At 45.7% G+C, this 24,100-nt stretch overlaps 1 protein-coding gene across 2 annotated transcripts in view; it reads left to right on the top strand.

Moving 5' to 3' along the window:
* Positions 1–24,100, top strand: part of Fto (FTO alpha-ketoglutarate dependent dioxygenase) — a 350,246-nt gene that overhangs the window by 205,925 nt on the left and 120,221 nt on the right. For both annotated transcript variants that reach the window (XM_021171161.2, XM_021171162.2), the window contains exon 8: positions 754–878. In XM_021171161.2, coding sequence (XP_021026820.1) covers positions 754–878 — 125 coding nt within the window. The remainder of the gene's footprint in view (positions 1–753; positions 879–24,100) is intronic.

Raw genomic sequence — 24,100 nt, forward strand, 5'->3', positions numbered from 1 at the left:
TTCAGCAGTTAGAGTAGATAGATACTGTTCTTGTAGAGGTACTAAGTTTGTTCTCAGCACCCTCATCAGGCAATTCACAACCTGTAAGTCCTGGTCCCAGGGACTCAGCACCCTCCTGCACTCACGAATACCTATCCACACAGGAGCATACGCAAGTACACATAGTTTAAAACAAAATAAAAATCTTTAGGAGTTAGTAACAGATGGTAACGTTCTCAAATCTTAAGAGACGTTTATTGAGATACACTGCTCCGTCTGATTGTTACACCCTTACTTGTTCCTGTGCCAGATCTTGATTTGCAGCAAGCAGCGAGAAGGAATGACATGGATGGGAGTCAGAGTACTGAGTCAACCGTGAGGGTCCATGCGGGAACAGAGGGAAAGTCACAGCCTTTTAAACAAACAACTCACAGTGACTGGTCAGCGAAAATCATTCCTAACAATAGCTCATGGTAGGCAGTTCCCTGGAAAAAAAATGGTTTGGTGTGCTAAGGAAATGGGAGCGAGAAGGCTCGGCGTCTGGACGCGTTTCTTTAGGCGATTCTGCTTTGGAGTTTACCCTGTGTGCCATGTACATTGATTAAACCCAGAATATATGCTGGCCATTTTTGACCATCATTTACCGTATTGATTTGTTAGCAAGGGAACTGTAATAAAAAAGCCATTGATTTACTGTCCTTATTTGCTTATGGGCTTTTTTTTTATTATTAATTTTTCACTTTTTCTTTCTCTTTTGGGGACCATTTCTTCTAGACAAATGCTGTGCTCCGTGAAGTTAAAAGAGAGGGGCTCCCGGTGGAACAAAGGAGTGAGATTCTGTCTGCCATCCTGGTCCCGCTCACCGTGCGCCAGAATCTGAGGAAGGAGTGGCATGCCAGGTTTGTTCTGCTCAGAGGTGGGGTCTGCTGTCCCTGCCCCAGCTCTGCGCATCCCGCTCATCTGTGGGACCATAGGAAAGAACTAAGGTGAAGACATTCTGAGCTAACGTTAGCTTCCCTGCCCGTGGTAACCACATCAATTATAACGACTCCCGACATTGTCCGCATGCATGAACAGGTTCTCCTCTAGTGTGACATCTAGTCTGTAGGCTTGCATCTTGAGCATAATGTAGTGTAAGTACCTGATACCTAAGCGCCCTTTCTGGTCAGCTGTCTGAGGCTAGCTTTGCCCATTCAGTTAGGCAGATGCCTGGGCAGTTCACCGAAGCCCGCTCTGTCACTGCACGCGGGCAGCGCGCTTGGAAGTAGTATACTCATTGGCCTGCCTCATTTTCAGGATTGGCTGAGGAGAGATTCTTTTTGCTTCAGCCTGATTTCTTTGTGCTTGAAGGTACCCATGGTTAGAAAGCTATCATGATGGAAGGTTTGTGTAAATCACCAGTTCTAACATCATGTGCTTGCCGGCAAAAGCTAGTAGCATCTATGTGAAAAATCTGAGACGTGTGAGAGGTCAGAGCCAGCTCCTCAATGTTGGGATTCTTTTACTTGAGTAGCTGGTTCGCTGAGCTCTCATCCATCTCCGTGCAGGAGCCAGAGGAGTCAGGAGCTGATACTGTGTATTGTTCCACAGCCGTATTTGATGTCTAGAATTTCTCTGTGCCTGGGAGTCAAAGAGCATTTTTATTAATAACCATAATATTCTCTAAAACTTCATACTGCAAAATTTATAATAATTGATAGCTTTACTAATAATTATGATCATGAAAAAAATAGATGTGTTTAAACAGGAATGAAGGCATGAGCAGCATTTTCCAAGAAAGGTATTTTTGTTGGCTCTTGCTTCTCACCAGGTATCAGAAAGCAGCTTCCTCTGGGCTGTATGATCTCCATCCCGCATTTAAGGGAAGCATCGTGCTTTTCAGTATCGCCCTTTCTCACAGTGCGTTCACAGTAAACGAATTTTCAACAGCACTGACTGATTTACCGTGTAACTTTTTGCTTTTTTGTGTTACCATTATGACATTTGTATTATATTTTTTTAAATAGTGAATTATCAGCATTGGGGCATTGGAAAGGTTTTCTTCTCTCTTTTTTTGCTCCATTCTGTCTTCTTCTTGGCGCTACATATTAAATCAGAAAGAAGGGAAGAATGTGTTTCTGTATATCTTCTCTCCCACAGTCTTCCCTCGAAAGACAGCCCAGCCCAGGGTGCACGCTCACCAGGAATGGCTGTCTTTTGTTGGGTGCATATAGTTTGTTACCAGTAATTTCCTATGACATCAACTCATTAGACAGTGTGGCCGAGATGGCCTGTTTAAATGGAGTCTGGCTTCAGTGTTTCTGGCCCTTTCCTGCTAACAGTTTAATCAGGAGCTGGAGCCAGTGTTGAAGTTGATGTAGTCTAGCATCTGAAACAAAAATTCACAAGTCCTTTGTGGCAGAGGCGGAGGGAAGAAGGGGCTTAGCTGCTGACACTGTGCAGACCCTCTTAAAACCAAACACCTGAAAGAAAATTTCAAGAGGTCGATGTCCTGAGAGCTCCAAAGGCAAAGTGTCCTCAGAGTATTAAATAACCGTCCTCCTCCCCCACCCTCCCGCACCCCCATTTGATGTTTCCCATCTCGGTGCCCTATCTCAAAGCCTCATCCATGTGAGCCGGATAAACAGACGCTCACCATATCCCTCTCTTTCCTCATCAAAGCACTGCCTGGTGTCTGGCACAGGCCGGGCTTTGCGTGGCTGTCCAGCGGGTGGTGGTAAAAGTTATAAAACATCCCAGAGAGTGCCTCTCTTCCTTGCTGCTTGCCGCCTAGGTTTTAAAGATGGGCTTATTGTGTGCTTAGGAATTACACAAAGGAAAACACACATACACACTTTAACAGAAAATAATTAGCACTCATCAGAGGCCAAGCAGTAGATTACAGCCTTTTTACCTTCATCAAAGCTATCAAGGGACCAGTTACATTAGATAATAGATTTTTTTTTTCTTCAGAAAGTTGTATCCAGATGACTCTAATTAACTTATAACACACATTGAGCTGTACCACTTGAAGAACCCAGTCAGCCTGACTCCCACTGGTAGTGACTTCAGTGCCAGTTCCCCTTCAAAACCCCTTCCTTCAGCAGGTTCATCTGCCATCATGAGCTCCAGAGAACATTTTCAGTGAAACTTGTAACTCAGTCATAAAATATGTGTCCCCCTCTCAGGCCCGGAGTAGTGCCGTTGTCTGGGGCTCTGCATGTCTGAAACCAAAAGCATATGTCCTCTGTGATTCAGCTCCTTAAGGAAAGTGTCAGCTCTGCAGTGACTTGGGGTAACTGAGTTTGTCACAGTGTCACACAAGCCTGCCATTCTAGAGGCACTTCTGAGCGTTGTTGGGTTTCCTTCCCCAAACTCGATAATCTTATAAACAGCCCTCTCCAAATAGGCTTATTAAGGCTGTCCATTCACGTCCCCATCAGGAGCACCGTGTGAATGCCCAGCAAGTGTTAACAGAAGAGGTACCGAATTTCTGAAGATTTGCCTTTGTTTATACAGTCCACTCTGCCTGACGGACAGCTTGTTATAGCTTTTAAAGAACTGGGCAAGCCCTCTGATCTGACCCCTTCTTGACCTCCGCAGCCCAGAGGTCAGTCTGCAGCTAATAAAATCCAAAGCTCTTAGGGTCTACTGTAGGAGCAGGCAGAAAAAGAGCAGCTGCAAGGACTGAATATCCCAGGATCGGCTGCTTTGGGGTCAGTGTCTGATAATGAAAATGATTACCAAATTATATGGAAGTTTAACCGCAATAGTGAGAGAGAGGAGGGTGGAGCCCGGCGTATTAGGTTTGATAAATGAACTGTGAAGAGGCCCATCTGGCTCTCAACATCTTTTCTCCCCCTCTTTCCCTACCAAGGGGAAACATTTTAAAATAACAGCAGTACATATAGACTCAATGACCCATGCCCGGAGCTGGAATGGATTAAGATTTAATGGTGGCAGTGGAAGGAATTATCATTTGAAAAGTACACCAAAGAAAAGGTACAGTCCGGTGTCCATGCCTGACTTGTTTTTCTAGATAAAAATCTAAAAACCAGCACCTTGGCTTATTTTATACATATCCCCAGCATATCACCTGGACTACTGAAAATGCCAAGGTATTGATGGCGTAATTACCCACGTTCAGCTTCAGGGATAAAGGGCCCCCCTTTGCCTTGAACATGTCAGAATGAGCACCAAACATTTTGTTTCTGCTGGCTTGCTCAGTTCCAGTGATGGAGGATAATGAAAATGCTTTGCAAAAAAAAAAAAAAAAGTGGGGGCGGGTGTCCATTTCAGTGTCTGACCCTCCGGCATGTCACTGCACTGGGTCTGTGTGTGTTGTCTTCCAGCTAAGACCTGGCAGTTTTTCTAGAAGAGATGCTTTGTTTATCCGGTGAGTGAAGTTTGTACCCCAGTATTCATTCCACAAACACACAGTGCCCTGCAGCGGTGTGACGCTGGAGACCACACAGCTCTGTTCATGGCCACATCATGACTCTGCTTTCTGAGGCAAGAATGGTTTTACTCCACAAGCATCTGTTTATATATGTTCTGTATGTGAGCTATGTACAAAAATATTGCACACAATGCTGTGCCTATGACAGTGCAGCCAGTTCCATGGGCACGAAGACATAACAGGTTACTAGAGAGGCGATAAAAGGCAGTCAGAGGGAGTGTGGAACTGCTCTGGGTGACCTGCTCAGCAAGTATGTCATTGTAGAGGTCTTCAAAGACTAGCATGAAGTAGCCTTGAAAGCCTGACCCTCAGCTGTATTGTCTGCCTAATAGAAACCTCACCTAGACAGTGTAATTATAGTGAAACAGAAACAAAGGGTACCACACATTACCCATCCTAGTTCATTTCTGGTTTCGACTTGACTGTATTAGGGAGAGAGGCGTGCCGGTGGGAAGGGTCTGGCTGCCCACTGAGAACCTAGGAGCTGGCAGTACTGCTCACTGGCAGGCGGTGCCTTAACTTGTTGCCGTACGAGGAGGAAGCACAGTCATCCAAGCAAGGTCATGAGGGGATTTTAAAGCTGGAGATACACTCCAAAGAGAATAGCATGTCATATGACCCAAAAGCCACTGTTGTGGGGTACACAGTGAGTGACTGTTCAAGGCTGTGCAGTCCTCACACTGTCTAGTCAGAGCACACTCCCTACCCAAAGCAAAGCCCCGCCGTCTGGTACTAACCACTCTCAGCTTGCCCTTTCCCTACAGTCATTGGCAACCACTAATTTCTTTCTGTATTTAAAGACTGGCCTGTTATGAACAATGTTATAGATAGACACAAATTTCTTCTGTTTAGCCTAATTTCAGGGCTTAGCCACGTCATAACATGTAAATACTCTGTTCTTCTTGGTGTTGGATGATATTTCATTGTATGAATATGCCTTATTTTCCTTGCCAAGTTATCAGCTGATGGACATCTGCTTGTTTACATTTGGGACGATTCCTGTGCACATTCTGGTGGGTTAGGAGAAGGCAGAGCTTGGCTCTGGGAATGTAGTTCAGTAGTGGGCATTCTTAGCATGTGCAAGGTTCTGGATTCAATCTCCCATAACAGACTCGTGCACACATATGTGTGTGCACATATGCATGTGTGTGTGTACGTGCGTGCACACATGCTGAGTGATATTTCTTCTCTGTTGACTTGACTCAGTGTTGATATTTGTTCCTCTACCACAGGTTAAGCAGAGTTATCTGTCAGCTTGCTTGACACTTGGAACACCTGCGGCCAGGATCGTTGTAGCATTTAATAGTCTCTTCCATTGCAGTAATGTCCCATCCCAGCAAGGGGTCTAGGCAGTGTTCGTGATACATGCCTGGCATCTGCCAGGGCACCTGGCACTCCAACGGGCTGAATGATGTCACTTCCCCAGCCCATTCCTGTGTTTCTAAGTCCTTTGTTTTTCTTGCGGTGTCTCTCTTGCTGTTGCTTGCCATTAACCTTACTGAATTGGAACCTTGAAGGTAGAAGGGAGGCCTGATATTGGAAATGAATGTGAGTTACTTCTCTGACCTTGTCAAGGGTCGAACACTTGCAGCTGGAAAGGAGGTGAGATCTTAAACACAGAGCTTTGGGCACAGGCTAGTTGGGGGAGAAGACAGAGAGGACTCTGCTAAGATCAGGATAAAAAACCATGCTCTCATTCATCCTTGAGCATTCCTAACTTCCTGCCTTGGGTAGAAGAGCGGTGGCCCTTGGTGAGAAGAGTTGCATCAGGCAGGTTGGATCAGGCTCAAAGGCCTCTCAGAGGTTGTGTCTCTGAATGAGGTTTGAATGCAGTCCATTAGGGCCAGACTGAGATTCATGCAGCTTCAGGTCTGTTTCAGCTGCTCTGGGCAGCTACCTTGCCCTAGTTTCCTGCTGGAACCCTGAGCCTCAGTGACATCCCATTTGGATCACAACTCATTTCCATTTATGCTAACAATACGTGTAGTCACTAGCCCTGGGGTGCCCTGAGCTGCCGAGACAGTCACCTGCTAAGATAAACTGTGACCATGTTATCTGACTGACCATGTCTGATGATGTCCTTCATGCTCAGAGAGTGACTGATTCTTCGGACAGTTGGGCACTAGGAGTTTTAGCATGAGTTGTAAGTCACTATACTTTGCCAGAGATGACTCTGTGTGTCCTGTCAGGATAGGACGAGAATACACCAGGGAGGCTTGAGATGCTGGGAGGCACTGGCCTACATTCACCATTGGTTGTTAGTGGTGGTGGTGGTGGTGGTCTCGGTGGTGGTCTCATTCTTGGTTTTGTTTTTTCTTTAGTATATCTGTACTTCTCTTTAGGAATTGCTGCCTCTGCTATCTGCCACCCTGAGTAAAGGAGCGACGTCCTTTGTGTCTCTGAACCAGATTACTCCATAAAACCTGATAACTCCATAAAACCTCCTCATAAATGTATAGGGATTAGAGCATTATATAAAAATAGAGCAAGGACTGACTGAATAAAAAAACTATGTTAACTTCTGTCCCGGATGCAGCAGCTGATCTTCAGGTGGGCAGTGGTGTTATTCCTGCCATTGTTACTATCATTTGAACAGCTTTATGGGGACAGAAGCCAATTGGCTTCTGCACATCTTACTTATAAAATCAACACGTGGGCCAGTGAGTTGGAGCTCTGCCAGGTTACTGATTGTAATGAGCTGTTGGCTGGTCTTCTGGACAATACTTAACTTTTTTGAGGAAATAGTTATTCACTCATTTACTTATTCAGCAAATATTTCCTGGGGGGGGGGGGCTGCTGTTTTCCAAGCCCTGCTCCAGGCTTTGGAAACACAGCAGGGACCATAACTGAAGAGCAGCCTCCTTACAGAGGTTCTCTTCTCATGGGGGGCAGAGGAGGGTGGCAGGTACTGTTTCCCTCAGGCAAGCCTGCATAGTGTGTCTGTAAAATGCACAGAGCCAGGTAGACAAAGCTCAACACATCTGAACCAATGCCATCCCATTCAGGTTAAAGATAGCAAATTGTCCTGACTGAGCTTCCCCATACATGGTCACTTGTGACAGATGACTCTTGCCTTTGTCATTGTAAAGGCCCCCAGAGAACACCAGGTGTCCCCAGGAGCACTGGCCTAGGGATTCCACACTCATTGTCCCTTACCTACTCCCTGGCTCCAACTTACTTTACCAGACATTTGCTGTTTTTAAAACCTGCACTTTAAGAAAGGTGTGGTACTAGGAAATCCGCCTTAAGAGAGCACTTGTAAATCCACACCTGTATCATAGGTGTTGGGGATTATGGGTGACAGAGTGCTGTCCTTTATCAATGGTTGTTATTGTTGCTGTGACTGGTGTGAGTCACTTGTCAGTTGTGTAAATATTTACTGAGTTCCTAGCTGGTACTATCCTAGGCCCTGGGGCAACAGTGATGAGTAACCCTTGATTAGAAATGGGTTATGTAACACAGAACAACAAATACTCAGAAAGAGATTGAGTCACGATTTCATGGAAATCCAGGTCCCAGGGAGAAAAGCTGGGAATTCTGTTAGGTGCTCTCGAGTGACTCACAGTAAAGTCGTCCTCTGAGGATTGCCCTTCCTCTGCCACACTGTGCTGGCTGCTAGTGGGTAAATAAACGGGGTGTCCTTGAGAACAAGTAAGAAGGAAAGAAAATCATGTATGGTGTAGGTCCTTGAATAGAATCTTGCAAGAGAGTCCTTGTTCTCAATTTTGAATGTGGGGCAAAGTAGGTTTTTTTTCTAGAGCAAATTGTATGATTATGTCATAGTGGTTGTCTGTGTAGACTCTGAGGTTTGACTCTTGGCTCCACTTCCATAACTCTAGGGAAGGTACAACTGAAAATCATAAGTAGACAAGTTACTTAACTCCCTGTGAACCATACTCCTTCCCCTTTGTAATGTGCCTAGGGATAATGGTGGAGCCTGTTTCATAGGGTTGATTTAAGTGATTGTAAAACACCTAGGACAAGTACCTGACACACGCGGAGTACTCTGTAAAATCATCCTTATCATAGGTCAGGTGGCGGTAGGTTGAATGTGAGCAGCCCTCCCAGGCTCATGTGTTTGAATGTCTCATTCCCAGTTGGTGGATTGTTCAGGAAGGATTAGGGGGTATGGCTTCTAGGGGGTGTGGCCTTGTTAGAGAAGGTGTGGTAGATCAGGAGGTTTCAAAAGCCCATGCCAGGCTCAGTCTCTCTGCCTCCTTCTGAAGGATCAAATGTCAGCTCTGAGTCACTGCACCAGCACCGTGTCTGCCTGCCTGTTGCTATGCTTCCCGCCATGTTGATCATGGAGTCACCCTCTGAAACCGTAAACAAGTCTCCAGTTAAATGCTTTCTCTTATTAACTAATTCCCTTGGCCAAGTTGTCTTCTCACAGCAATAGAACAGTGCCCGGATGGACCAAAAGAACAAAGTCAAGAATGCACTCTTTCCAACTGCCCTCTTCTTTGACAGAGTGTCCTGGTGTGAGGTCCCACACTGACAAAGGAGGCCTGATACTGCTGAGTGAGGTGTAGAGAAGAGACAACCTGTGCTAGTTCTTCTCTGGGCTTGGGCTACGTATTCGCACCTAGAACTGACAGATGTAGGTCTGGGCTCCAGGCTCTCTGAGAAAATCTAGGCAGTTCACAGACGCTTTGGATCAATTCAACTTTACCTAAAATACAGCGTCTTGATCCACGTGACCCTCCAGGCAGGTGACATCTTCCAGCCTGGATAAAAGATCCCAGAGAGCGGCAATCATAGACATGACTTTCTCCCTCCTTCCCTTAAAACTTGGAGTGGAGCCACCGGTAGCGATAGTGAACTAGAACTAGCTGACAACTCCTGGAAGTGCTCAGTGCTCTCTGTGATGAGACTGTAGCTCAGGACACAGAGCACCTCGCCCAGGCCGACTGCTAGTCAGTAGTAGAGATGAAACCTAAGTCGGGATGCCTGGCTCCGCTGCTTGGAGCACAGTGGGACAGTGGCAAAGCTCTGTCAGCTACTCACATGACTCAGTGTGTTGACTTCAGTCTCACGGTACAGGACGTCCAGTGCTTCTGGGTCTCTCCCGGTGTGGGGATAAGCAATTGTGTGTGTAAGTACCTATTTCCCCTGCCACCTGAGCACACCTCGCCGTGTGCGCCGCTCTGAGTGCATCTCTCCGCGAGGCAGTCGTCTGCAGCCCCTGCCGCATGAATCTCGCCAACATTAGTCTTCTAACGGGAAGGCTCCACCTTTTATAGCTGTGTTGTTTCTTTTGTATTGATTGCAATCTTTTTAGGAGGCAGGAGAGTGGGGAGGAAGATGAGAGAACATCAAAGTTGAGCCTCCAAGACTCTGTACAGCCTCCAGGTCAAGTAATTTTGGGGCCGTGTTAATCAAGGCCGAGTGGAGTAGGCGCCCTGAGGTGAAAGGGTAGCGATTTATCTGCTCTACCACAGGTTCCTCATCAGCGGAACAGTATGTTTATATCTGGGAAACAATTTACTACACGTGAAGAATAGTCATTTTATTCTATCTCAGGGGTGTCCCCAGTGTATTTTACAAATTTACTCTGTAATGAATATTCCAGGTTATAGATAAAGTTAGGCTGGCTTCTGGTTCAGGAGGTGCCCGGTTGGAGGAGTGCAGCACAGATGGCCTGCAGGGGGCACTGTTGCGTCATTTATCAGAATTCTCCAGTATCTTGTCCTAGGACAAAAACAAACCAAACCAGAGAAGGAAAATAGGCCAGTCACCTTAAAATTGCTCATTAAAATTATTTGACTGGTCCCAGTGTTAGGCATGAGTGTCGATCGGGCAGTTCAGGATTCAGGCACAGACAGAAACAGCTTGCCATGTCAGGAAAAACCCGCAGTGATTGGCATGACTTCTGATTAGCCTCCTCTGTTGTCACCCCTGGACTTTGTAATTTAATAAACATCCATGTTTCACTGATCACCTTTGTTGGCTCCTGAGATATGTCCACACTGTAGAAAAGACTTCCTTCTGTGGTGTTCTGAGTGTCTAGCTTGAGTCCTGGAAGAACCTTTTTAGAAATCTTGATTTCTCTATTTTTTGTGTATCCTTCACTGCCAAAGATGATTGTTTGTTTGTTTGTTTGTTTGTTTGTTTAATGAAGTCATGTTTTCATGGAAGGCTCCCCTGTGGGACCTGGCCTGAGCTGTCAGCATACCACCCAGCTCCTTGACAGTTCCAGGATTGCTGCCCATCCCCTTCCGCTCTGTGGCTCCACCCACTTGCCCCGTGGTTGAGCCTCAAACCCCCTACCTCAGCTCTGGCTTCTTCTGTCCCTGGCCATGAGGCCTGCTAGGTGACTGTGATGAAGCCTCAGAAAAGCCCGGGTTGTGCTGAGTGTGTGTCTGTGTGCGTGTGTGCACTTGTGTGTGTGCGTGCGTGCATGTGCGCTCACACTCGTGCTCAGCAGCAGCAGCAGCAGCAGTCACACTGCCAGCCTCCTCTGCTCCCTGTTTCACCATCAATTACGCCATGTGTTTCGTCCAGTTGGCGTTCCCCTCCCAGTGTTAATTATAACCTACAAGACTGTTAGAGTTAATTTTATGGCAAGCATATTGTCTCTTCAAGGCTTCAGAGCAGCTCATAAATTATCTTGAAGGTAAAATGTAACTTGGGGAACCAGTTATGAAAATTCCATCCATCTCGCTTAGAACTGCAGCTGCTACTGTCAGCTGCCTCGCTGCTGCATTGTGAAGGAATTACGGTGGGTCAAGTTTAAGAGGGTAGGCCCAGGCTGTCATGGAGGAGAAAGGCTGTCCTGGCCCTGTCAGACAAGTGCCTTCTGCCAATCCCCGGTGGTTTCACTTTGGAGGCAGGCAGAGGCAGGTAGCGCAGGTGGACAGTCCCCAAGCTGTCTGTATTCATTATTTTACAGGAACTTGCAGGTAGGCAGGACCAGAGACCTTTCCTCCTCTCTGTTGTCATGATGTTAGGCATACCCGCAGAGTGTGAAGGAAAGAACTTTCTACCTCACCTGGGCTTGCTCCAATCCCCGGGGCCAGCCCCTCCACCAACCCCTCCATGGCCTCCCACACAGTGATTTCTATCTCACAGAAGCCCCAGGCTTGAGTGAGCATTTTATTTGTGGTTGTTATTTTTCATATAATCTGATAAAAGTGAGATTTCACTGTGAACGTACTCTAAAATTGCCTACTAAGTAAATTAGCATGTTATCTTGTTGGGATAATAAGCACACTCCTCTTCTGTTTCCTCACACCAAGTTGAAGCTTTGCATTTCAGCCCTCGGGGCTTTAGCATTATTATTTTTAATGACTGAACACAAGTCTTTCATTTAGCTTGTTTGTATAGTCACTGTAAATGATCTTTCTGCTGCTGGCTCTCCATTTGCCATTCTGCATGTTATGCCAGCTTTAAAAGCTTTGAGGGGGCCTCTGAGAGTTGGGAGCTGTGTTAAGCACAGCGCCTTCTAACAGCACTGGAAACGGGCTATGGCAGAATAGGCAGGGTGTGAGGAAGGTGTGCCTGTGCGTAGAAAGCCAAGTGTGGATTTGAGTGGTGTGCACGGCACATACACTGTTGTGGATGGCAGGTGAGAGCCCTCAGCAGTGTAAAGGAAGAGCCGCTCGCCAGGCGGCTGCTGCTGTCTTGCCCCTGCGTGTTTGTGGCTATTTTGACTTGCATCCATGCATCTACTAGCTTCTGTAGCCGTGGCACCTAAGACTGCTGTGCCTAGGTTCCGTAAGTAAGCTAAGAAGACCTGGCAGGACACTCACAGAGGTGAGATGCTGTCCAGCAAGGCCCTAGGCTTTATGGAGGAGGTGCTCCCTTGAGCTCTTGCTAACCAGGCATGAGAGTTGGATATTTGCATTTTCCAGTGACTGCTAATTTACTAGCAAAGCCAGTTGTTCTGTCTGTGGGGCCTGCCAATGACAGAGATGGAGAAAGCCATGGGGACTGGGAGGGGGTGATGGAGGGGGAAACATCATACTATATTTGAAGGGGTTCCTGTTTAGCCCTGCAAGGAAGACAGGATTCACACTCCCAGGACTTCCCCCCCAGTTTCAAGAGAAAACACACACACACACACACACACACACACACAGACACACAGACAAAACACATATTTTGATGGATTGAGAACCTGCACAGAGAAGAATGTCACAAGTCCACGGAGACAGTACCCACATGGTGCCATAATCCCTTTAGTCCCTGCCATCTTGTGAGAGTGGAGGAAGCTGTAATTCAAAGCACTGAGATGTTCGTCTCTCTGTATCAGAAACCTCCTCACCCCAACCAGCATCACATAGGTATGTGATTAGCATAAATAATACTTACAAATGCCTGACCTGGTTGTGGCCAGCATGATATTTTAGTGTAATTACTCCAGACTGCTGGGCTCATAGAGGTGTGGTTTGGGAAATGTTAGACGTGTGTGTTTGCTTATCTGGACAAGAGGAAAAAAACCAAAATGGTTGCTTTTCTCTACTAAAGATAACATAGTAAGTCCAAACCCTGGCTACCACTAAAGTCAGTTTTTATACATGCATGGTTAAATTTCACCATAAATATTTCATAAAGGCAATTAGGATGGAGCCAGGTTGGCATCACAGCCCCAGCTGTACCAACTTCATTAAAGTAAGCCAACATTGCCAAAAAAAAAAATCACAGGATTCTATGGCAAAATGACCATAAGGTCAGAAATCCTGTGGAAGAAATGTCTGTAATCAGTGTTTATAATCTCTGCATGTATATCTAGTGAGTGCAGTGTGTGCAAAGAGAAAAAAGAAAGGAGGAGGAGGAGAATGTAGAATGAGACTAACTTATAAACTAGTCATTATAACCAAATCTGTTCTTACCCAGTGTCTTGGCAGCTTTTTGCATAAATAATGTCTTTTCCAAAATTTGTGTGATTGCAAAAAGGAAGAGGAAAGTGAAGGAGCAAACTCTGTCTCTCTGGGTCGCTGCAAGCTGGCAGCGTCCTAGGAACAGAGCGCAGACATGGGCAGTTCATTGGCTCTCTGGGCAAATGATAGCGCTGTGTACTTACTGCTGCATTGGAGTGCATCAGAGAGCACACGATAATCTAACTGTCCTTCCCTCCAACCTCCATCCTGCTGTTCTTCCGCTCTTCTTTCCTGTCTTCTTTTTTTTGAGTAAAAGTTCATTTAAGCATTATTTTAAAGTGTCACACAATATATGTATGATGTTGTTAGAGGCATGTTCCAGGGGGAAAAAAAGAAAAGAAAAGAAACGATACATTTTATACAAAACTTAATCCACAGCCACAGATGGTCCTGTTCAGGTGCAGTTTTAATTATGAGGTAGAAATCAGCCCCACACAGTAGGAAGTCATCTTAATAAACGGAGCAGAGCTTTTGGCCTCAAGCATCAGAAAGGCTTGTTACTAGGGAGTTGAAGCACCGTGTGTTGTTGGGGAGTCTCAAAATGACTGAGGTGTCTGAAGCAAGCAAAAGAATGGGCTCTTGACACTCACCTGAGCACACGAGGAATGCTTTACAAGAGGGCCGCTCTGGACTCCTTAGGTGTGGTGAATCAAGGGATAGATTTTCCAGTGACAGATGTTTGCCGCCGACATTGTCACAGAATGAAAAGGAACATACACAGAACTGTGAATGCAGTTTCAAGATCTGAATCTCAACTTCAAGAATTTCTTCACAGTTTCTAAACTCAAAGGGCAGCTTTGCCCTTCAGGTGATGGTGCCCCAAGGAACCAACAGTACTTCAGATGATGCATTTATCCCTGGCTTGTGTCCACACTGCACAAGTGGAACGGTCCTCTTAGGAGATGTTAGCTATCCATTATCATACTGCTTTCCCATCTCTCCATGGCGGGGAATTGTGAGGACCTCATGTTAGGACCTCAGTGTCCTGACATAGTTAATTATCCGTGGATAATGGTCTTCAGCCATTGCTGTTGTGAGGGATACAGCTTTGTTGTTGAAGGGTTATTAAAGGCTTGCAGACTCAGGTGTGGTGCACCTAGGCACTTTGCTACAGAGGCAGGCAGCTGTGTTTTCCTTACCATATTATACATCACAGAGAGCCTCCCATCTATTATAGCCTGGCTAATGATGCAAGTGTAAACCTTTATGTCCCACTCTATATTGTGATAATATATTTGCTGTAGAAATGTTAGCTTGTCTTTCGTAAGTAATTAGTCTTTTCTCATGCCAAATGTGTCACATGAGACTGAGTTAGCATGGGGGTCAAAATACATTTAAACCAGTCTGGACAGATTGGACATGCCCACTGGATACTGTCCCTTTTCTTCTTCTTTCAAAAAGGCCTCTTCCATCTCCAGACTGCGTCCGACAATATTCAGATCACCAGGAACTTAGACATGGAAGAAGGAATTGTTTTCAGTCCCCGGTGTTGAGACAGGAGTGTATGCCAAGGAGAGCAAGCATAGTGACAGCCATAAGTTTAGCAGCAGGCTGTGTAGTCCCAAGGCCTCTGGGACAAATGTGGGGTTGACTGTGGGCTCAAAGGTGTCTCCCAGCCCATCTAAGATTATGAGCCCAGAGTCTGCTGATATCCAAGTTCCTGCAACAAACTGGCAGATGCTTTTGATTTTTAAAAGTTATCTAATTTGCTTCACTGGGTGTATATATAAAATACCTTAAATTTACTCTTAGAATATTTGAAATATACAGTATATTACTATTAACTACAGTCTCACCTTGCTATTCAATAGATCTCAAAAACTGCTTTTACTTGTCTACCTAAATAGGTTAGGTTGGGAAAGGAGAGTCATCATACTGGATCCATGGTTCTCAAATAATGTTGCTTGAGTATAAGACTAAAATCTCAATGCCTTTTTGAAGGTTGGTTTAATGAGTGATGCTAAAAACTATAATGATGTTGGCTGTATACAACTGCAGCTAAAAATTAAGGATGATGGATCACATTGTCGAAGCTGAGGAGCTAATGGCCTTACAAAGTGCTCCAGCTCCAGAAGTCACGTATTGCAGTCATATCTGTGCTGTGCTTTCTAAGAAAGATGTTCACGCCGAGGGGATAAATAGCAACGGCTAACTCCAGAGTCCTTGCTATAGGCAGGTGTGGTTTTCCATGTCTTTCCACAGCTCCTTATTTCCCCCACACCATGCTGCAGCTCAGGCATCTAAGACCCCAGAAAGCTCAAATTTACCCAACATAGGTGCAGGTTCTATGTGGCTATGGCAGGCTAGAGCCTGAGCCTCCAGTTCTGTTGTCTTTTTAATCAGTTCATTTTTCTGTGCCCTAATAGACTAGGACATATTAGCTTTATTCACGAAGAACAAAGGTAGAGAAGTGTGCAGTAATTCAAAAGAGAGCAAGCAGCTCATTGGCTGCTGGGATGGTGTCCTATAGCCAAGGCCTCCCTGGCATCCTGGACATATTGTCACCAATGTCTTAGGACTCAGAGTTCTTCATTTGAGTGGGAGGTAGGAGGGAGTGCAAGGAAACTGTAGCCCACTGTTTCCCTCTAAATACAGGCACCATTGGGCTCAAGGAAGATATGGTTTGCCTTACAAAGGTCTAATTATTGGGTTCCTGAATTCTGGTTCACTTCTGAACCTCCTAGGTTAATTTCTAGAAAATGTTGCAAGGCATACTACCTTTGTGCTTAGGCAAACGGCTTCATTTTCCCCCGTTAACCTCAGGTCTGTGCAAGTAGTGTGTACTCTGGTGGGCAATTTCAGTCGGTACTCTCCAGTTAACAGTGTAGTTATAGTCCCCATCATGAGAGGTGGTGAGTTAAGCTAGGAGGTTCAGAAGTGAGGCACAAGTCAGGAACCCAGCCCTCAGGACAGGGTGCAGGTGGGAATGTAGGTCTCAAAGTTCCCCGAGCATGACTATTGCACACACAGACGTGCTCCTGTGGCTCTTGATTTATCTTGATCTAAAGTCCCAGGAAAAATGTTCAACTAGGTAAGCACTGTCATTACTGTCTTATCTGATGTTTTTCTGAGCCAGAGTATGTCATTTTCTTAAGTAGTATTTATGACATTGCACAAGGAAACCTGACTTGGGTGAGGTATTAAGGTTCAGAGAAAAGAGGAATTAGGGCACTTCAAACAATAACAGCTCAAACTGTCCAGTGAACATCTCTTAAGTCACCATCGCTGTGGATCTAGAGTCAGCATCAACAATATGTGAAAAATGACGAGATGCAGAAGAAAATGGCTCCAAAGAACTGATCCTTTCCCTCAGCCCTGCTGGCGGCCAGGGGCTAGGACTCATATCTTGTGCCATTATAATCTACAGCCATTTAATTTGCTAACAAGACTTAACTGATCTGGACCTGCAGTCTCCTCCTCCTCTTTAATCAGAACAAGGAGCATTCGGCTCTGGACAGTGAGGGTAGCCTCTCTTTCATTGTCCAGTCCCACCATTTTTTTTCCTGGCAGGCTGAGATGAAACAGAAAGCTGATATTTGGAGCCACTGGAATTGCAGGCCTTGTAATTTAGAAATATCCATTTTATCCCGTGTAATTTCTTCTCTAAGATTCCTCCGTCTAAATCTGATACAGGTAGGAGCCAAGACAAACACTAACCATTTATAGTCACCCAGACCAGTTTGAATTTCACTCTAATGTAAAGCAAAGAGAGTTTTTGGCTTCGATTCAGGTGTGTAACAGGGGTAGAAAATGCATTTAAAATTTAGCAGCAAATGTTACCATATGTTTCCATAACAACTACAAACTTTTATGTCAGAAAAGCAATCATATAAACACGTAGGAATCTTGGAACAGTAAACTATTAATTTACCAAATATAAAAATCCAGTATGAGGGGGTTTTTATAGCCACAGAAGCCATGAGGGGCCCAGCATCCTGTGAATTTCTCCATTATGTGGCAGAAAATGCTGCTTGTTTGGTTAAAATGAGCAAAGCTTTTAAAATTATAGGTACAGTGTTGCTTCTCTACAGGGGTTTTTTTCCGAAACAATGTGTGGTGGTGCCAGCCATGGCTGATTTCCTTCACCACAGTGAACTTATAGTAAAATAGCCTTGAGTAGCTGCCCCGCGCACATCTGTAAAACAATCACACCCCTACCCCCACCTATGGCCTCAGACTTCATGATGAACACTGGGAATCTGCAGAGAATGCAGTGCCCAGTTAGAGCGCGGCTCAAAGTAGGTGTTCGGAGATTGTGGCTGTACAAGAGGAAAATTCTCCATTTTAAAATATAACAGAGAGAATAAGGGCCAAGTCTGTTTTCTCACACTTTAAGAATTAGGGGTTAGTAATTACTGACAGCACCGCCAAGAACAAGTCAATGGACTCTGGTTTCTAAACCGAGCAAAGAAATCATCTTGCCAGGGCATGTGTTTAAAAAATGTGTTCCAAAGGGTCATCCGAAAGGAAACCACGACTTCCCTCCTTACCCTTCCTTCCTCAGCAGGGGCAGTGAGTTGTGTCTGTTTTCCTAGAACGTGAGAACAATATTCTCCTGTCATGTGAGGTGAGCTGAGGCACCCAGACTGCCCTGAGATGGGTTGTAACTGTAATATCACTGAGCATACTGATTAGTGAAAGTTACAGTCAAAAGGAAAAGAAGGCCAAAGAGAAATGGCTGAGCTGAAATGTGAGTCCAGACAGGGCCTGGTAGCAGGACTGGTGCCTTGCAAAGGCCTGATTGGCTTTTGAGTACATGGTGGGCCTCTTTTTATACCAGAAACCTAATGTCCTGCATATTTTGCGCTAAAAAGCATCTCTTCAGGCGTTGATGCCGTTGGAATGTAGCTTTGGTCCAAAGGCTCCCTAAGGTATGCCTGACCATCTAGTAGATTGATGGTGATAAGAAAGCAAGCGCCATCCATTGGTTCCACAAATGTCCACAGGACACTCCACAGTGCGTTCTCAGAGCTCCAGGCTCTGGGAATACAGGAGTGACCAAAAGCCAGTCTGTCTCTTGTCTTGGTGGCACTTACAGTCATGGAGCAGGAGACAGGCTGGAAACCAGTAAGCATGGCAGACCTTGAAGGATAAGAGAATACCTGCTGTGGAGCACAGGAAGGGGGGAGTTGACCTGAGAGCCATGAGGAGCATCTAGGGGAAGCCCCCCAAAGGGCCTCCTAGGAAGCCTTATTGGAACCCAGTACAGGGAAGGAGGGGACCCACCAGCATCCAAAGCCCAGAGACTGGGGAAGAGGCAGTCAGGGCCTCTGGCTGTACTTGGGGATCAGTTCCTGGGGCTGGAATGAGGACCCTTCATTTTGTCCTGGTGTTTGCTGGCAGGCTTTGACTACAGATCCAACACCCATTAACAAAGGTGGCACCCTGTTTGAAAGTTTCCGTAAGTGCAGTAGAAAACACAGTGTGTCTAATCAAGGTTATAGCTTAGTTGTTAGGAAAGGGAGATAACTAATGTTGAGAAAAAGGACAAATTTAATAGTATTGACCATACATAAGAAGACGTGAAGTGAGCCATTAACATGACTTGGACACGTCCCTGCGGAAAGAACCCACATAGAGACGTTGGGTATGTGTTGTGGTTGACACCGCGTGTGCTTCCTTCCTTGCTGTGACTGTAACAGTCTTCATGTTATCCATGATGAAAGTGAATCCAAAGACACCCTCACCAACCTCTGTAGGAAGGCAGAACCTGGTAGTGCATGATTACCACCAACCAGAAACAGGGAACACCATAGGCTTTTGAATCTCCCTAGACAACCCCCCCCCCTGTCGCCGTTGATATGCTAAGCATCAAAGCAGAAAAAGGGTATGTGCTATTTGTAGAGCTGTGGCGAAGAAAGGACTCTGGGGAGAATGTTCGTTCAAATCTAGCCTAGCCAATCAAGTAAGCTACTGAGTGACAAGGAAAGTAGATACTGTCCCTGGAGGAGGAGAGAATTAATGGGAGAAATGGTACCATGTGTGACTTTGTGTGGGGCAGATAAGGGCACTAGGAAGAAAGGCCCCAGAGGCAGAGCAAAGTAGAATGTGCCAGTGGGCTTCCTATCAAAGATGCCAGGGCCTTCAAGCCCAATACTGTCCCTCTGAGGACTTACAACCACACTTGAAATTCATGTCTTTGTATCTTCAGAGATCCTCGCTGTAGAAGAATGGTGCCTGGGTGGCCACAGGTCAACTTAGATAACCATTTTCCAACCATGTGATAGTACAACCCTGATATGGGTTGTCCTACCCCTGGCTAAGTGGAGCTGGCATTTCTGACAGATGCACTACCAGACGTAAGCATTGTTGCTAATGATAGGTGATTTAAGAGTCACGGGGCCTAGGAAATTGAACCATGCCTTTGGGACACCTTTTCTCTCCCACTTGGCTTGGGACTATCACTTGCTTCTATTCTGCAGAGTACAGGTCTTTGGGACTAGAAACTGCTAAGTATTTAAGACTCCTTCCAAGATTTGCTAGAGCCTTCAAGCAAATCTGGCAGCTAGAGTATAGACGCAGGCTGGGGCTCTGAGCCTGCAGCTGGGATTGTGCTTGCCACCTCCATGTGTCCAGTGAGACCCTGATAACAGTGCCTTTGGAGAGAGGTGTTATTTTCATAGGACTATAATTTTCCTCCATGTTGCCTGTATTTTCCTGATGTTGCTCCTGTGGATCAATAGATAGCTTATTTAGTTGCTTGTCCCATTAATTCCCACTCTTAGAAGTAGGAGCAAAAAAAATCTCTTAATTACCAGCAATATGGTATTATGAGGCATTAGAGTAAAAACAGTCATCAAAGCATCTTGTTTTCGCACTAGATTGGAATGCAGTCATTTTAAAGCCCAGTGCATTGTTTTTGCTATCAGCGTAATTAGCACCTTCTTAGGTATTTACCGCATACCTTCTGCTGTCTGCTGATGCTGGCTAACCGTGTCCTTCAGAAAGTCTCCTCCTCTCCTATGGGAATAGCAGACCCTCCCTTATGGATTTAGAATTTACATTTTTTTTATTATTATTATTGACTGATTCTGTCACTATGGTTTTCTCTCATAAACTTAGCAGTTACCATTTACTGGTTTTTATGCTCACCGTACTTAAGTAAAATGGATGTGTTCCCAAGCAGGTTCATTCGTTTCTCGGCTGTAAGATCATTTCATTGTCACTATTGTTTTGCTTTTGAGACAGGGTCTTTGCTGTGTAGACTAGAAACCATAGTCTTTCTGCCTCAGATTCCAGAGTGCTGGGATTACAGGCATGCCCCTTCACACCCTGCTCTGGGAGGATAGAAGGAAGACAGGAATCCTCAAACACTGTGTGGCTCCTGCCTCGGGGATTGAAAGCTGTGGGGTTGCCCCTCCGAAGGCTCAAATACTTTATGCTTCCCGTTACAATGGTTTCTAAAGTAAAGGTTATCAATGCTTTGTCACATAGGTTAAAAGGTTCCACATACACACACACACCATCAATAAGAGAAGGAGGGATGGATTAAGTTCACTAGGCCTGCCTGTTCTCTGAGAAATATCAAGTCAAAGTGATTTTTAAATCCAAAGTTCCTAGACTTAAGGGTGTGACCTTGAAGGACAGAAGCCTTGGCTTGGGAGTGGAGGTCTATACAAATAACTGGTATTCCTCAGGCCACTGCCACAGGGAAGCTTCCCGGCCACCAGACTCATACAGCTAGAATCTTAGGCCTTGGATGCTAGTTATGGTCCTTCTCAGAGTGCTGCAGTAACACACAGCCTGTGAGGTTGAGTAAACTGTGTCTCTGCCCTCCGGATGCTGTGGTGTTTGAATATGTTTGGCCCAGGGAGTGGCACTGTTAGGAGGTGTGGCCTTGTTGGAGTTAAGTGTGTCACTGTAGGGGAAGTCAATGAGATCTGCCTCCTAACCATGTGGGAGCCAGTCTTCTAGCAGCCTTCAGATGAAGAGGTAGAACTCTGAGCTTCTCCTGCACCATGCCTGCCTGCACACTGTCATGCTCCTGTCTTGATAATGGACTCTGAGCCTCTGAACCTGTAAGCCAGCCCCAATTAAATGTTGTCCTTTATAAGACTTGCCTTGGTCGTGGTGTCTGTTCACAGCAGTAAAACCCAAACTAAGACAGAGGCTTAACATCTGAAGCACCGCTAATCAAAGTTTTCATTAGACCCGATAAACAGTCAAGTATTCTGCCTGGGTTATGATCTCATTTGATCCCAGATAATAATAGTGCTAACTAAGCACAGAGGCCAGGCTGTTTCTGAGTGCTTATGAGTCCACTCTTCAGCTGCAGGTATTTTTATTAGCCCTAATTTTAAGAAGGGAAACTAGAGACCACAGCCACAGCGACATTAAATAACTTCCCCGGGGCACAAGGCTTCTAGGCAAAAGAGCTAGGATTCCAAAGCTTGCCCTTTGGACTTCTCATTACTGCCATCAGAACCATCTCATAGCCTTGTGACACAGATTGCCGACCCTTGTGGGAATGCTGTGGGGACTGATTTCTAAGGCATTTGAGATGGTACCAATGCCCAATGCTGTGGTAAATGTAAGGAGAACAATGGAAATGTATCAACCTTCCCAATGCTGTGACTCTTTAATGCAGCTCTAAATGTGATGACCCTCAACCATAAGATTACTTTTGTTGCTGCATCATAACTGTAATTTTGCTGCTGTTGTGAATCATAATGTAAATATCTGATATGCAGAATATGTGACCTCTATGGGGTTCACGAGCCACCTGCTGAGAACCACTGCTGTTGAAAAGTCTTGCTGCTCATATTATAGGGGTGCTTTGAGAATGCCAGTGCCAGCAGTGGCAGTGCTGGGGGCTGCTGCCGGCACCGTATCTGGCATTTACTGAGTCACTGGTCAGAACTGGGCACTGTGGCCAACCACATTACCATTGTAACTTGCCAGGGACCCTCATTTAACCAGCACAACAAACACATAAGGTAGATATTACTGTTAACCTTGCTTGCTACTAAGGAAAGTGGGACATAGGGAATTGTAACTACACAAGAGTTCCAACTACACAAACCACTGAGAATGAAGAGCTGAAGGGATTCAGAGGCCCAGCCTTGGATCAGCAAGTTCCTAAGCTGGGCTCTGAGCAGGAAGGGAGATGAAAAGAGGTCTCTAAATAGGATAGGTCTGTGCAAAGGCCCCGAGGCTTAAAGGTACAAGGTGTAATAGGAGATGAATAACATGGTGGGCAAGAGATGAGGGATGCTAAGGCTGGAAGAGTAGAGTGAGTTACTGTGCCCCAGACTGACTGAGTCAAGGCCCTGTTCATCCTCAGGGCCATCTTCCTGGAGGTCCAGAGTGCAGAGTCATCTGCCCTGTGTGGTTAGAGGCCTTGCTCAGCATATGACAGAGTTGGCTTTGTGAGGTTATCCACCCTCTTAGCGGTGAGTCATGTCTGCCAGGGAAAGGTGTCTGTACACAGCCACATCAAAAACAGGCCCTCATAGAGCCCATCCCTGCTCACGTCCACCTCGCACTCAGCAATGCCTGCTGTGGCACCAGGGCTCTGGTATGGCTGGAGCTGCCAACCTGTTTTATTTCCAAGGTTGCCTGGCAGCCCCTGAAGGAGGAAAGTATGAATTTTTATCTCCCATTTACCAGACTTTCATTCTAGTGTGCTAACAGACAGAGTGTCAGCACATAAAATGTTAAACGTCGCTGGTCTGAAAGAGGCTCCCATTGTCTTACCTCTGGTGCTGGGGGAGTCTTGCTACCTTTGCTGTAGTGGTTCTGTCAATGTAATATGACATGAAGCATTTCTCCGTAATGACAGACATTGAATGTGAGTGACAGGAACTCTGACCGCAAGGAATGGGTTCAGTTACCAGAGATGGGAGGTTACCTGCGATAACACCAAAGGGCCCAATTGTGCTTGGTTTTGACCTCTTGACTCCTGGATCTCAAGCAGCAAAGACAAATGACTGAATAACCATCCCTAACCTCCTTTCTCAGTGATAAACTTGTCCAGAGTCCCTGTCGGTAAAAACACAACAAAACGCAAACAACAACAACAAAAGCACATCTAGGCATGGCATCTTTTTTAAGGTAATATGATCGTAATAGAGTGGCCTGCTTCTTGGTCATTTTTGTCTCTTATGCCAGCAAAAGACAGAGAACTGTCACTCTATCTTGGAAAGAATCTCAGACAGTGTCCAGAAATCAATACAAGATAAATGATTGCTCTCTTAACCCCGCCTTTCTTCTGCCGCGGGTACCTTGCTCCAGTTCACCTGCAGCCAACCTGACGCCAGCGAGAGTAAGAGATCCTGCGGGCAGAAGCCCTCCCTCTCCGCCTCCCCTCCTGCAGGCTGTTCTGCTCAGCACCCAGGGCAGCTTTGTGTTTGTTTATAGTCCACTGCCCGTAGCCCCCAGATACAGCTATAGCAAGCAGCCCAATTAAACTGTCGCAGGCTGCCCTCACTTGACTAGCTCTGCAGAGCCATTTAGCCAACAGACATTCCTGACTGTTAAAGCTAGTAACAGCATGTCTCCAGCACTGGAGATAAAATGAATGAAATTTGTTATTCCGGCCTGACACTTGATCCCAGCTGTTGAACTAATGCTATTGCACCTGAAGTTTTTCTTTATGGTAATTGCTGCCTGTTATTATTTCATATACTAAATTGGAGAAAATTGCAACAGGTATTAAATTCTTTGAGCTAATTCACGGGAGTTCTATTGAGCATTCTTCCAAGGTAGATTCCAGCTCCTGTGTGAGGCTGGGAAGATGGGCTTTCCTAGCCAGACGCACCAGCTTGGGTTTCATTATTATCAGAGACGTTCCAATTTTAGG

This window comes from Mus caroli, chromosome 8 (genome assembly GCF_900094665.2).
Source record: "Mus caroli chromosome 8, CAROLI_EIJ_v1.1, whole genome shotgun sequence".
Classification (NCBI taxonomy): Eukaryota; Metazoa; Chordata; class Mammalia; order Rodentia; family Muridae; genus Mus; species Mus caroli.